The sequence below is a fragment of the Oryctolagus cuniculus genome, chromosome 3 (genome assembly GCF_051225735.1).
Source record: "Oryctolagus cuniculus isolate XC-2025 breed Fujian yellow rabbit chromosome 3, ASM5122573v1, whole genome shotgun sequence".
Lineage (NCBI taxonomy): Eukaryota > Metazoa > Chordata > Mammalia > Lagomorpha > Leporidae > Oryctolagus > Oryctolagus cuniculus.
The window spans coordinates 38,600,498-38,615,214 of NC_142869.1; the positions used below are offsets into that span (position 1 = coordinate 38,600,498).

A 14,717-nucleotide genomic window follows, 5' to 3' on the forward strand; every position below is an offset into this window, starting at 1 on the left:
TACTTTAGCCCCTTCTGACCCCTCCTTCCCTCACGTGCCAGTGACTACTTTTGTCCATCACAAAGAGTTTCAATAGCTAATCAATACAGGTAGCACAAGCAGAGGCACTTTCTTATATAACCCAAAGAAATCAAAAGAGCTGTGAGAAAAAAGAATAGTGATTTGGGAAGAACCGTGGGCAGCATTTCAGAAACATTTCCAACATGAGGGTGGGAACCTGTCTCATATCAATGGGGGAGGGGACTGGTTCTCTAAAGTCACCCAGGCCAGAAACAGACTGCTGACATTTCCCATAGAACACTGGAAAGTGGTGGGTGAGTCTAAAAAGTAATTCCTCCCCAGTCCCTGCCACGCGCACCCACAAAGCTTAAGATGCTTGACAAATGCTTTGCATGCAGTTAGGTCACCCCAGGGTTTCCCAACTGTATTAAGAGTAATCTCAGAGTAAGCTGTAGCCAAGAGATGTCATGCAATCAGGACACAACGCGACAGAAAGTGTTCTGTGTAAAGACCACAAGTAGAAAACTGATCTGCTTTTCAGGGGATTTCCTTTGGGAATAAAGGATCACCTGGCCACGCTCTAAAGCATAAGAAAAAGAAGACAGGACATTTTTATTTTGTAAGTTTTATGTAAGCCAGTGGTTTTCAAAATATGGACACTGCCATAAGCATGACTTGGAAACTTGGTAGAAAGGCACACTCTTGGGCTCCCACCTCATCTACAGAATCTGAAACTCTGGATGGGACAAGGAAGTCTATGTTTCTGGAAGTCCCCCTGGTGATATTAACACACATCAAGTTTGAAAACCAGTGACGTAAAGCATTGTCAACAATGCTAAATGGCCATTGCACCCTAGTTGTAGAATTAAGGAATTAGCCAGGGTGTACAAATATTTTTTTTAATTTATTTATTTCTTTGAAAGGCAGAGTTACAGAGAGGCAAAGAGAGAGAGAGAGAGAGAGAGAGAGAGGGAGAGAGAGAGAGAGGTTTTCCATCCATTGATTCACTCCCCAAGATGGCCACAATGGCCGAAGCTGCACTGATCCAAAGCCAGGAGCTTCTTCTGGGTCTCCCATGGGGGTTCAGGGGCCCAAGGAGTTGAGCCATCTTATGCTGCTTTCCCAGGCCATAGTAGAGAGCTAGATCAGAAGTGGAGCAGCTGGGACTTGAACTGGCACCCATATGGGATGTCGGCACTACGGGTGGTAGTTTTCCCACCATGCCACAGTGCCAGCCCTTAAGGTGTACAGTTTTGCAGAGAAATACTACTTGTAGAAAGTAGTACTTCTGATCAGTAGGTATGTTCTTCCTCAAGCCTTGCCCTCAGAAATCATGGATCAGTGCTGACAGGAGAGGAAATACGGCTGATAATATTCATGAAACATTAACCATAAGTCACATCATAGAAGAGAAGTAAGCCACCATCCTTAGACATCTGCCGTATAAAGGGGGATCTTATCACCTATGCGTCATAAACTAGTTTTTTACTGTCCTTGGGAGAATTGAGGAAAATTAGCACTCAAATCGTTTGTTTCTAGGCCTTACCTCTCTCCTGGAACCTACTGAGAAATGCTAGCCTAGATGGCACGTGTCATATGTCCCAGCTCTTTTGAAGGCAGTTTGTTCATGGTAGAGATATCCTCTGTATTATGGCAGCAAGGGCTGCAATCACTTCTTTAGGTTGAAAATCTCAAGAATCCCTAGTTGTCTGGAGCCATTGCAGTCTTTCCCGTATGAGTGGTAGTTTTGTTTCATTTTCTTGTGGTTTTGGTTTTTTGGTGTGGGCAGTTTGGAGAGTGAATTTTCTTTAAAATTCAGTAATTGTGGTAAAAACTCTAAATCTTGAAAAGGACAGGCATATGAGAGAGTTACCAAGTGCTGTGGACTATAAAAGACAAAGAGAGCAAAATAGATTAACATTGGTATTTCCCATCATGAGTAATGTGGGGTTGTGGTGGCTGATGTGAAATTGTACAGGAATAGAACGTGAAATATGGATAAGTGAAGTGCTTATGTGTGTTACACCCCTCCTCCCATGTTTTCAGAAACATTTGATTCCCCAAGTATTGCGCCACAAGTGTTGAATATTCATTAATAACCTTTGGAAAATAAGTGGCAAAATTGTTCTAGAAAAGTATTTGTCATCTCCCTGACACATAAACATCTTATTCAAGAGTTACATAAGTTCATGTCTGGAAATAAGCAAGGATCACTGATACTTTCCATACCATTTAATATGTTTTCATTTTACTAACTGAGAACTGAAGGGAAAATGGGTTTTGATAGGATTGATTACAATCGCCTGCTTGCCTGTCTACAGTCTTGGTTATAGAATTATAGCGAAGAATTAGTTTATGGCTTTTGAAGCATTTGATCACAGTACCCGAATGCCAGAGAACATAGCAGAGCTTTGCCCAGGGTCCTTTTGGAATCCTCCCAAGCAGCGTGTCCTTATCAGGAGTTCTGTGTTGAAGAAGAAAAGACAGAACTGGCAAGGCTGTGTTGCCATCTGCTGGACTGACTGCCATCTCCGTGAAATGAAACCGGCCCTGCCTTTGGGGCTTAGTAGTTGATAGGCTGCTTTGTGTAAAATGTAAGAATTAGAGAATTCCAACTGCTCTCTAGCTGACTTCTCTGCCATCATAAACATTGAAGCATTTTAAAATTCATATTTGATTTTTGAAACCTCTTAGTAAGAGTTGCAATTTTTTTCTCATGGCAGAAATAGCCTTTGTTCTTCGTGGATGTTAGCAAAAAACTGAAAGCCAAGCTACCATAATCTCTACCCAAAGATAACCACTCAACATTTTACTCTCTATTCTTCCAGCCTCTCATATAGAGATAGGTTCACACTTTCCAAAGCAAAATGTGTATCTGTGTTGTTTTATAATATAGACTCATGGATGTATGAGAGTTCTTCATAAAGCTTCTGGAAAATGGAATTAAAAGATACATTTATATCAATACTGTAAGTTTTGAAATCCATATGTAGTTTTTTCATACTACATATTTCTATGAGTTTTAGAAGACCATGTGTATATTCTGGTACTTGGTTAGATGGGGGCCTGAGGTCCTTTGTGGGGCCCGGTAGAGCCTGCAGCACACTGCAAGGAGCCCCACAGTGGGTGCGCACATTACCTAAGGTTTTTCTCTCATCACCTTGTGAGGTGGCCGTTATCACTTCCAAATTAAAATCCCACCTTTTCCACTAAGAGCTTGCTTTGTGGTCTTAGACATGTCACATGAGCTTTCTCAGAGGAGAACCCTCAGAGCAGAAAATGAGATCAAACTAGATAACTTGTGCAGGTTCAACTCTGAATTTCTGTGCTATGACAGATGGTTAGCATTTATAGGAAATATGTATTGATTTCCCCTCGCCAAAACATGTTTCATTCTAAACATTCCTTTCCTGTATTCCTTCATTTTTTTCTTCCCCTTTGATCATGTGTGACTTGTAGTTAGTGGTTGTTTTTTACTGCCTTAACTTTACTGGTTTTACCTCAAGTTAAATCTGCCATTTCACCCTCAGCTCTGGCCAGTCATGTAACACAAGCCATGTCATACTTTTGAAGTTTGTTTTATAAAAACTGTATTTTTGGGACATATGGTTCTTGCTTTAGGTATTCATGATAGACCATTGATTTGTATCCCAGGCTCCTCATCAGAATGCTACAATCTTCTACTTATTACCAGTGTCCTAGATGGCTTCCAAATCAATTCAGAACCTGGGGTTGCAAACTCACTCTAGAACTGGCTCTAGATTGGATTCAGTTTTGCAGCCCCCGACTGGTTTTCTGTAATTAATTTAGAGCAGAGCTATGTTGATTTGATTGTTTCCCCCGATTTTGTTATTAAGGCCAGAATCAGACCACTCACTATCTGCCTAACCTTTTAATCATTTGCTCTTGCCATGATGCCAGGTTAAAGTATTTTTGTTCCTTAGGCCCAAGATCTGTTCCCTTATCACCGTGGTTAAATTATAGAGCCGGTTTCTCTAATTGTCAATATAAATTATTTTGGAGTAAAAATGTTTATTTCTGTATTTTTTAAAAAAGATTTTGTGTTTTATTTTAAAATTTTTCCAGCCATCTCCTAATAATCATCAACCTAGTATATTGTTTTTTCTTTTAACTGGAAAAGGACTGTTGTTAATAATTAAACTGTAGATAACTCAGACACATTTCAGTTAATGGTGCTAGGAAAAAAAATACGGATCTCAGATAAAAGTAAACTTATCCAGTAGTGTCTGGCATATTTAGTCTTCTGGACACCCTAAAGGAACAACAAATGACTTGAATTATAGTATCTGCTGCCAACCTAGTGAATTATTTAGGGAGAATTTAAATAAAATCAGGGCCATTTCACCCATTTCACTTGTATTTAAGGCATAGTAATTGCAAACAATTATATGATACTTACTAGTTCACTGAATACTTTATTACTTGGTAGATTATCATATTTATTCCTCCTTTTGACCTTCTGAGCTAAGCATTACCACCTCCATAGCACAAATATGGACTAAGAATCCCAGAAGAATTAAGTGACTTGGTCACATTCACTAAATTACCTGAATTCCACTTCACTGCTCAGAATTCCCTGTTCTTTCACATTTCAGGGCAAACTAGTTGTAAGATCAGCCTAAGCCGAAACACACATCCAGATGATGAGAAAAGTGTCATGTAATATGTTCAGAGTAAAAATAATTCCTGTTTTGGTTTATGTGGTTTGCCCTAAAAGATTCTTAGTGTGGCTGTGGAAACATTGGAATCCTATTTACTCTTACGCACTAAATTATCCAAATACATCAGTGATTTCTGAACTTGTGAAGTGCTGAAGTATTGGGCTTGAATTATCCTAGCAGGCAGCTTATTTCATAGCAGAGACCCAGATGTAATGAAGGTTTTAGGACAAAGCCTTTTTCATTAAGTTTCTAAGGATTATGACTCATAGAATTACAAAAAGCCCAAGTCTCATTTCTTGTTTATAGTAGCGCACATACTAGGTGATCATAGATGGCCAAGATAAGCACAGCAGACGTCTCTGTGAATTTCTAACAGCATAACCCCTCGGTAACCCGCCCTTTAATAACCAATTCAGATTAGGGCATAGACCAGTTGGCATTGGAATCCATTCTCCCATCCCCTATTCTCAAAGTGAGTGGGCCAAAACTTTTCTTACGGGGGGAGGAGGAGATAGTTGTGAAGTGCCTGCCCTGTGATCTTTTGACAGTTTCTTAATTCATTGTGTATTGTGCACTTTATAATAATTGGTTCATTTCCTGAGTGTCTAATATGTGAATCACTTCTTTTTATTCTCCTGAATGACTTTTTGTAAAAGCCTGAAATTTTGTTGTTGCTGTTATCTTTCACTTCTTGTGTATATTTTAATTTTTTTTGTATTTCTAACACCTATAAACAGTTGCTTTGTTTAATAACTGTCTTAGTTCTAGGCACAGACAGGGTGGAGCAGATGACCAAAACCTACAATGACATTGACATGGTTACACATCTCCTGGCAGAGGTAGGAATGTATCTTTTCTTTCTCGAGTACAAAAAGTTAAAACTTAAGAAGCCTTGGGAATCTATCAAAATTGCATATCAAATGAAAAACGATGATGTCTGTGCCAGAATCAGTGACTCACCAACTGGCATTCCAAAATCAAATGGTTCCTGAAGCTCATTGTTGTGAAGTTGTAGAGGATGTGTTTGTGTATTTGTTTGTTTAAATGATGCTGGCTGGTCTCCCTGTCCTATAAATAAAAGGTAGGAGGGGAGAACCATTTGTGACTAACGCCTGCTCTCGCTCACCCTGGGGAAGAGCTGTCCCTTCATGCAGCAGCTCCATCGCAGGTGCACAGCAGTTCACAGCTTCTTGCTCTCTGTACTTTCAGTCCGCTTGTCCATGGCAATTTTATTTTGCATGATCTTCAAGTTGTCAGTAGGCTCCTCCTTGTATTTCAGTTTCAGTCGATTTTGGGGAACACGATCCTTCTCTTCAACCTATCCTTCTCCCCTCTTCTCCAACTCCCCAGAATGACTTCTGTGTCTGCCACTTAGCCTGCATTTAAGATGAGATAAATGGGCCTTAAAAATTTGGAGCGAACCATCCAACTGTTTTCATGTGCTGTGGAGAGAAAGTCTAGAACTTAATGTTATTTATGCAGTGATTAGTGTTGCAGGATCTGTATTCCTATGAGGTGGTTAGACATACATAGTTTCCATTCACAGAATACAGTCCCTTCACCACCATGCATATGGGATTCCTGTGGCCTTGCTAAGTATCACCATCTGCCCAAAAGAGTAACTCTGGGTAGAAGCTACCTGCTTGGCTTTTCTACAGGTCTCCCTCAATGTACCCCCAGCTTCTTCGGACTCCCTTTCTCTCTGAACTCTAGGCAGAACCCTGTAGCCTCAGAATTTCCCGTTTTCTTTCCTGTCCTCATTCTTGCACCACTTGACAACAGGGCTCCTGGCTGTGCTTTCCTCTAAGGCACTGCCTCTGGGTGCATGTCAGCTTTGCCTGCCTGCTCCCTGTATCTCAGTTATTTAATCCTCAACAGATAAATGCATTCAGCAAAATCTTGTTAGACTTTTCACATGTGCCAGGCCCAATCCTCATTTTTAAAGGTTATGCTAGTTTTATAATCCTCCAAAATTGTAAATTTAAATAATGGGTTGCTGTATCCTAATTTCCTAGGATAATTCATCTCACTTGGTAACAAGAAAGAATCCTCTTGCATTTATCACTGTGCAGTCATTCATTTGATTGGCATTTAGTACCTCTGTCTGCATGCCAAGCCCTGGGTTAGTTTGTATTCAGTATTAAAATGAATCTTGATGCTTTCTAGGACATTGTTAGCAAAATTGACTGCAGAATTTATGAACCACCATTTGTTGTTGTTTTTACTAAGAGAAAAGGTGCATTTGCTATTTCCATAGAGGGATCGTGATCTTGAGCTTGCTGCTCGAATTGGACAAGCTCTCTTAAAGCGGAACCATGTGTTATCTGAGCAGAATGAAGCCCTGGAGGAGCAATTGGGACAAGCCTTTGATCAGGTAAGCCTTTGATCAAGGATTTACAGCATTAAATAATTAGGTCTTGTGCAGTGGAAAAATTTACTTTCCTGGGTGTCCCTGAAATAACATCAGTACTTACTGACTTTGGGGCAACTGTTACTGTACAAAAGAACACCTGTGACTCTTAGTCATTATTAAGCTTATAGACACTTTCTGTAACTTGTACTTTTACCTGGTTTCATTTCTGTTTTATAAATGCAGTATGAATGGTAATATTGGAGCTAGTAGGTTGAGATGTTTATTACCTAGAATTAAAATCAGTACCTCCAAAGACATGGCGTGGTTCTATACAAAGTACAAATACTGGGATAAGCATTTGAAATAGGGATCTATTCTAATACTTTGAAGGTTCTTCAGTTTGTTTTGTTTTCAACTGTGAGTGTTATTATCTTACATGAAATTTTCCTCCTATATATTCCTTTTACATTGAATATGAAAATTGACTTTTCTTCTTACCTGCTATAGAAAAAGCTGTATTTGTTGAGTTAATGATCTAAAACTGTGGCTTGTGTATAGTATCTTTTAACATGTTACATTAGTAGTAAAATCTAGTAGATTTTTTTTAATAGTGAAAAACAATTTTTCTGTAATGCAAAGTAAAGAACATCTTCTAGATGAAGTGCTTTTTACGTGCAGGTTCATCAGCTACAGCACGAACTATCTAAGAAAGATGAGCTGCTTCGCATTGTCTCCATCGCTTCGGAAGAGAGTGAAACGGATTCCAGCTGCTCCACACCTCTTCGGTTCAATGAGTCCTTCAGTCTGTCTCAAGGTTTGCTGCAGTTGGACATGCTGCAAGAAAAGCTCAAGGAACTGGAAGAAGAGAATATGGCTCTTCGATCCAAGGTGCGTTCAACCCAGTGCACAGGCTCCTTTCCTTTGCAGGCTAGGTTCCGGTCCTGGCAGTGCTGAAGTGCCATATACCACATGCTTGGACATTCCAGTTAGGCAGTGGCAGACAAGAAACAACAGTTGCCTTCCCTTGTTATTTAAATCCCAGTAAATGTGGATGATAATGGTTGACAGATAAAATAGAGAAAGCCACAGCATAGAATATTCATCTTGTGAATTTTAAACAAACAACTAAATAATTACAACTAAGTGCTGTGTCAGAAAATTACAAAGTTCTGTGAGCTTCTATGGGGTGTAGTTGAGAATGTCCTACATGGGGCTGGCATTGGGGCACAGCGGGTGGAGCCTGAGCTTGCTGTGCTGGCCTCCCATATCTGAGTGCTAGTAGAGTCCTGGCTGATCCACTTACCATCCTGCTAACGCACCTTGGAAGGCAGCAGAGAATGGTCCAAGTGGCTGAACCCCTGCCACCCTTGTGGGACTCCCAGATGGAGTTCCTGACTCCTGGCTTAATCTGACCCAGCCCCAGCTGTTGCGTCCATTTGGGGAATAAACCAGCAGATGGAAGATCTCTGAGTTTCTCTCTCTCTCTCTCTCTTGCGCACGTGCATGCGTGCATGCACATGCGTGTGGGGGGGGGTGTGTATCACTCTTCTTTTCAAGTAAATAAATAAATCTTTAAAAGAGAGAGAGAAATCTGTCCCATCCACTCCGCTGGTTCACTCCCCAGATGGCCACAGCTGTGGGATTGGGCCAGGACAAAGTCAAGAACCCAGCACTCCATCTGGGTGGATCAGAAACAGAACACCCAAGACCCGAGCCAGCAGCGGGAGGGCTCCAGTGTGCGATGCTGATGCCAAAAACGGCAGCTTAACCCACTGTAACACAGTGCCGGCTCCAGAAGTTCCCCCTCTCTCTGTTGCTCTGCCTTTCAAATAAATAGAGAAATAAATAATTTTTTAAAAAAGAAAAAAGTGAAGAAAGTGTTATGTAAGCGAGTGACATTTTACTGGGACAGAAATGTAAGTTATGGCATAGGAGGCAGGGAGAAGGCATGGGCAAAGACCCTGAGGGTAGTAAGGGAGAGATGCTTGTCATGGCCTTCTGTATACCTTTCTTTTAAAGATTTATTTTATTTATTTGAAAAGCAGAGTTACAGAGAGAGAGAGATCTTCATCCACTGGTTCATTCCCCAAATGGCTGCAACAGCACCAGGTCAAAGCCAGGAACTTCCTCTGGGTCTCCCGCATAGATGCAGAGACCTAAAGATGTGTGGGCCATCTTCCTCTGCCTTCCCAGGCCATAAGCAGGGAGCTGGATTGGAAGTGAAACAGCCGGGACTTGAACAGGCACCCATATAGGGTGACGGCGCTGCAGGCTGCAGATTAACCTGCTGTGCCACAACGCTAGCTCCTGTTCTGCATAACTTTCCTTTATGGTAGATAAAACTTGCCAGGTTTTTGTTGGTTGTTTTTTTTTTTCCTTTGTCACTGATAAACTGTAATCTTCAAATGAAAAAGTGTTATAGTTCTTCCTTTAAAATCATTTGATGGTATTGTCACATACTGATTTTTTTTTCTTGAAGGCTTGTCATATAAAGACAGAAACTTTTACCTATGAAGAGAAGGAACAGCAGCTTGTCAATGACTGTGTTAAAGAACTTCGTAAGTGTTAGCATGTTCTATTTCATGACCTTTATGCTATCACCAACTCAGAAATGAGATCAGTGGTTTCAGTAGAAGTATCTCAAGAAACAATTTGAAATGGTTATTGAAAACCTTAGAAAATCACATTCAGCCCAAAACCCTAAATAAACACAATGCCATATATATTTTTAAGAAATGAGGCCGGCGCCGTGGCTCACTAGGCTAATCCTCCGCCTAGCGGCGCCGGCACACCGGGTTCTAGTCCCGGTTGGGGTGCCGGATTCTGTCCCGGTTGCCCCTCTTCCAGGCCAGCCCTCTGCTGTGGCCAGGGAGTGCAGTGGAGGATGGCCCAGGTGCTTGGGCCCTGCACCCCATGGGAGACCAGGAAAAGCACCTAGCTCCTGGCTTCTGCCATCGGATCAGCGCGGTGCGCCGGCCGCAGCGCGCCGGCCGCGGCGGCCATTGGAGGGTGAACCAACGGCAAAGGAAGACCTTTCTCTCTGTCTCTCTCTCTCTCACTATCCACTCTGCCTGTCAAAAAATAAAAAAAAATAAAAAAAATAAAAAAAAAAAAAAAATAAAAAAAAAAAAAGAAATGTATTTCTTTCAAATTACCTTCATTAAAGACCTGCATTTTTTTTTTAAGATTTATTTATTTGAGAGATAGAGTCACAGAGAGAGGGAGAGACAGAGGGACAGGTCTTCTATCTCCTGGTTTACTCCCCAAATGGCCACAATGGCCAGAGCTCATCCAATCCAAAGCCAGGAGCCAGGATGCTCCTCTGGGTCTCCCAGGCAGGTGCAGGGGCCCAAACACTCGGGCTGTGCTCCACCACCCTCCCAGGCCATAGAAGAGAGCTGGATCAGAGGAAGAGCAGCTGGGACTTGAACCAGCGCCCATATGGGATACTGGCACTTTAGGTGGCAGCCTTACTGGCTATGCCAGGGCACCAGCCCCAAGACTTGTATTTCATAAGCCATAGCATGTTAAAGTGAAAGGAATCAAAACTCTGATTTTGTTTATGAGGAAATAGTCCTATAGAAGATATGATTTGCCAAAGCCAGGGCTTAAATGATGACATAAAACCTGACCTTCAGCAAGCATTTATTAAATGCCAAATGTATGTCTGTATACAGATATGTTTTGGTTTGTGGTAATGTTAACCACGGTACTTTTAAAAATAAATCAATAGGGGGCCTGCATTTGGTGTAGTGTTAGATGCCACTTGGGACATCTGCATCCTGTATTGGAGTGCCTGGGTCTGGGGCCTGGCTCCACTTCCTGTTAATGTGCACCCTAAGAGGCAGCAGGTGGTGGCTCAAGTAGTTGGGTCCCTGCCACCCAGCTGGGAGACCCAGATTGAGTTCCTGGCTCCTGACTTCAGCCTACCCCAGCACCAGCTGTTGCAGTTATTTGGGCAATGAACCAGTAAAAAGATCTCAGTTTATCTGTTTCTATCTCTCAAATAAATGACTAAAAATTAAAAATAAATAAATATATCAGCTGAAAAAGACTGGCTTGCTAGAGAAACATTGAATTTCTCTCTAAATATATAGCCTTTTATGTTGAAAAAGGCAGATGTGATATCACGACAATTCATTCGGATTGTGGGCCTCCAGACGTGGTCCCTGAGACCCAGAAGGCATGTAAACACGGCCTTCTGCACCAGCACCACCGTCACTCACCCACCTTTGACACTGCAAAGTGCACAGAAGAAATGGCTTGCCCGAGAGCTCGGACCAGGTCTCCTGCCTGCTTACTGCCATGCCTTGAAATATTAGAGGCTTTCTGCTGATTTAAAAGGACTTTTATATGACACTGGAAAATTGTTTTTCTATTTGTGTTTAGATATCATATTTCCTGTATAAAATAAAGGTTTATTTCCCCAGTGGCATTTCAGAGGTTCTATATGATGTATATGCAAGAGTGGTGGCTTTGGGGCTGGCATTGTGGCACAGCAGGTTTAGCTACCACTTGCAATGGCAGCATCACATGTCACAGTGCCAGTTTGCATCCTGGTTGTTTTGCTTCTGATGTAGCTCCCTGATAACGCACCGGGAAAGCAGCGGAAGATGGCCCAAGTTGGGCCTCTGCTACCCACATGGAGTTCCAGGATCCTGGCTTCAGCCTGGACCAGCCCTGGCCCTTGAAGCCATTTGGGGAGTGATGGAAGATCTTTCTTTCTGTCTCTCTATCATTCTACCTTTCAAAAATAAATAAATAATTTTTTAAATATTTATTTGAAGGACAGAGTTACAGAGAGAAAATGAGAAAGAGAGAGCAAGATCTTCCATCTGCTGGTTCACTCCCCAGATGGCTGCAACAGCATGAGTTACACGACAGGAATAATTTCCGTTTTTGGGGGGATTTTATTTATGTTCCTAAAGAGTTCTCAAAGACATAAATCAGATTATGTCTTAGCACTTACAGAGATGTACAGTTCACCTTGCTCTCCTTTCAGCCTTCAATGCTTTATGAAGTTTGGAGCAGATGGATCTTTTACAAAGAAAAAGACTGACGCAAAACCTTCAGCTGACTTGCCTTTACTAGTCACTTCTTAGCTTCATGGTCTCCTATTCACTCCCCAGCATTATCCTGCCCAGAAGAACTTTTTATCTCTATGGGTTACTCTAGATTTATTTTTTAAACTTGTACTAAAGAAAAATCTATCATAGCCCAGTGCTTGTTGTATACAGAATTTTCCCATAGGCCATAGTTTGCCAAGTATGTTTATATTAATGGCACTGTGTTTATATTAATTTTTAAACTTTCACTTTGCTTCCAAGGTGAAACAAATGCTCAGATGTCCAGAATGACTGAAGAATTGTCAGGGAAGAGTGATGAACTGATTCGATACCAGGAAGAGATCTCCTCTCTCTTGTCTCAGATTGTAGATCTTCAGCACAAACTTAAAGAAGTAGGTTCATTCATTTGTTCAAGTGACACCTGTTAAGCACTGCTCTAGTACCTTGCACTCTGCTAAGAGCTAGAAACATTGAGCCAAACATAGCCTCTGCCTTTCAGAAATGCCTTCACCTGATTGTTATTTTCATCTTTTCCACGTCATAAAATGTCGTAGGTAACTGCTTTCACGTCACAGTTTCCCTCTGTAACATGAGAGCAGATTTTCTTCAGAATGTTGTGGTGTGAATTGCTACCTCTTGTGCGTTGTCCTCTGGATACCTTAATAGATTTTATATTCTGCCCATTTCCATTTTATTGCTGTTATTTGACTTTTGAAACCTGAAGACCCTATACCCCAGAGAGAAACTCTGAAGATGTCTTTAGAAGAAAGTAGTTATATTTTATATGGGATGGCTTCACATGTCCCTTTTATTATGTCGCTAGCATGTGATTGAGAAGGAAGAGCTAAGACTTCACCTGCAAGCTTCCAAAGATGCCCAGCGCCAGCTGACCATGGAGGTAATGAATCTTGCTTCGTCCGGGGTAACTGCAGGGAAGGGGGGCCTGGAAGGGTGTAGCTTCTGTCATCTGCATGAACCATGGAGGTAATGGAATCTTCCTTTGTCCGGGGTAACTGCAGGGAAGGGGGGCCTGAGTGGGGGAGGAGTACTTCTATCATCTGCATGAATAACAATTACTGAAGGTGGATTGCCAGATTTAAAAGTGACAACAGCAATAACAAAAGATTTTGATGAAATTATGAACTCTAAGAAGCAAAGCATTTTAAAAATCCTATCTCTGGTTGTGGCATAACGAGTTAAGCCACCACCTGCAACACTGGCATCCCGTGTAGATGCTGGTTTGGATCCTGGTTGCTCCATTTCCCATACAACTCCCTGATAATGTACCTGAGAAAGCAGTGGAAGATGGCCCAAGTATTTGGAGCCCCTGCACCCATGTGTGAGACCTGGATGGAGCTCTTGGCTCCTGGCTTCACCCTGGCCCAGCCCCAGGTGCTGCTGCTGTCTGGGGAGTGAACCAGCAGGTGGAAGTTATCTCTCTCTGTCTCTCCCTCTCTCTCTCTCTAACTTTGCCTTTCAAATAAATAAAAATAAATCTTTTAAAAAATAAAAGTCCTGTCTTTAAATTGATAGTAGCAGCATCCCCCAAAAACCTGCAGTTTCTTTTTGTTTTTGACAGGCAGAGTTAGACAGTGAGAGAGAGAGAGAGACAGAGAGAAAGGTCTCCCTTTTCTGTTGCTTCACCCCCATAAATGGCCGCCACAGCTGGTGCGCTGCAGCCAGCGTGCTGCGCCAATCCAAAGCCAGGAGCCAGGTGCTTCCTCCTGTTCTCCCATGTGGGTGCAGGGCCCAAGGACCTGGGCCATCCTCCACTGCACTCCCGGGCCACAGCAGAGAGCTGGACTGGAAGAGGAGCAACTGGGACTAGAACCCGGGGTGCCAGCGCCACAGATGGAGGATTAGCCTAGTGAGCTGCAGCACCAGCCATTTCTTTAGAGGCTTACGTGCCTTAACTAACCCTACAGTTTTTGTTTTTTTTTTTTTTTTTTTTTTTTAATTGGATACTTTCTCTCTCTCTCTCTCTCTCTCTCTCTCTATATATATATATATATATATAACTTTTATTTAATGAATATAAATTTCCAAAGTACAGCTTATGGATGACAATGGCTTCCCCCCCCATAACTTCCCTCCCACCCGCAACCCTCCCCTTTCCCTCTCCCTCCCCCCTTCCATTCACATCAAGATTCATTTTCAATTCTCTTTATATACAGAAGATCAGTTTTACATATATTAAGTAAAGATTTCAACAGTTTGCACCCACATAGAAACAAAAAGTGAAAAATGCTGTTTGAGTACTAGTTATAGCATTAAATCACAATGTACAGCACATTAAGGACAGAGATCCTACATGAGGAGTAAGTGCACAGTGACTCCTGTTGTTGACTTAACAAATTGACACTCCTGTTTATGGCATCAGTAATCACCCTAGGCTCTTGTCATGAGTTGCCAAGGCTATGGAAGCCTTTTGAGTTCACCAACTCTGATCATATTTAGACAGGGTCATAGTCAAAGTGGAAGTTCTCTCCTCCCTTCAGAGAAAGGTACCTCCTTCTTTGATGAACTGTTTTTTCCACTGGGATCTCACTCGCAGAGATCTTTCATTTAGGTTTTTTGTTTTGTTTTGTTTTGGTTTGGTTTTTTTTGCCAGAGTGT

The 14,717-nt window shown here is 41.8% G+C and overlaps 1 protein-coding gene across 6 annotated transcripts in view; it reads left to right on the forward strand.

The window, feature by feature from the left end:
• Positions 1–14,717, forward strand: part of TRAK2 (trafficking kinesin protein 2) — a 71,691-nt gene that overhangs the window by 39,871 nt on the left and 17,103 nt on the right. For 3 of the 6 annotated variants that reach the window (XM_008258966.5, XM_051849285.3, XM_070070389.2), the window contains 6 exons: positions 5,445–5,521; positions 6,940–7,056; positions 7,714–7,923; positions 9,515–9,593; positions 12,363–12,493; positions 12,925–12,999. In XM_008258966.5, coding sequence (XP_008257188.1) covers positions 5,445–5,521; positions 6,940–7,056; positions 7,714–7,923; positions 9,515–9,593; positions 12,363–12,493; positions 12,925–12,999 — 689 coding nt within the window. The remainder of the gene's footprint in view (positions 1–5,444; positions 5,522–6,939; positions 7,057–7,713; positions 7,924–9,514; positions 9,594–12,362; positions 12,494–12,924; positions 13,000–14,717) is intronic. The other 3 variants (XM_008258968.5, XM_089330065.1, XM_070070390.2) reach the window with 1 other exon arrangement.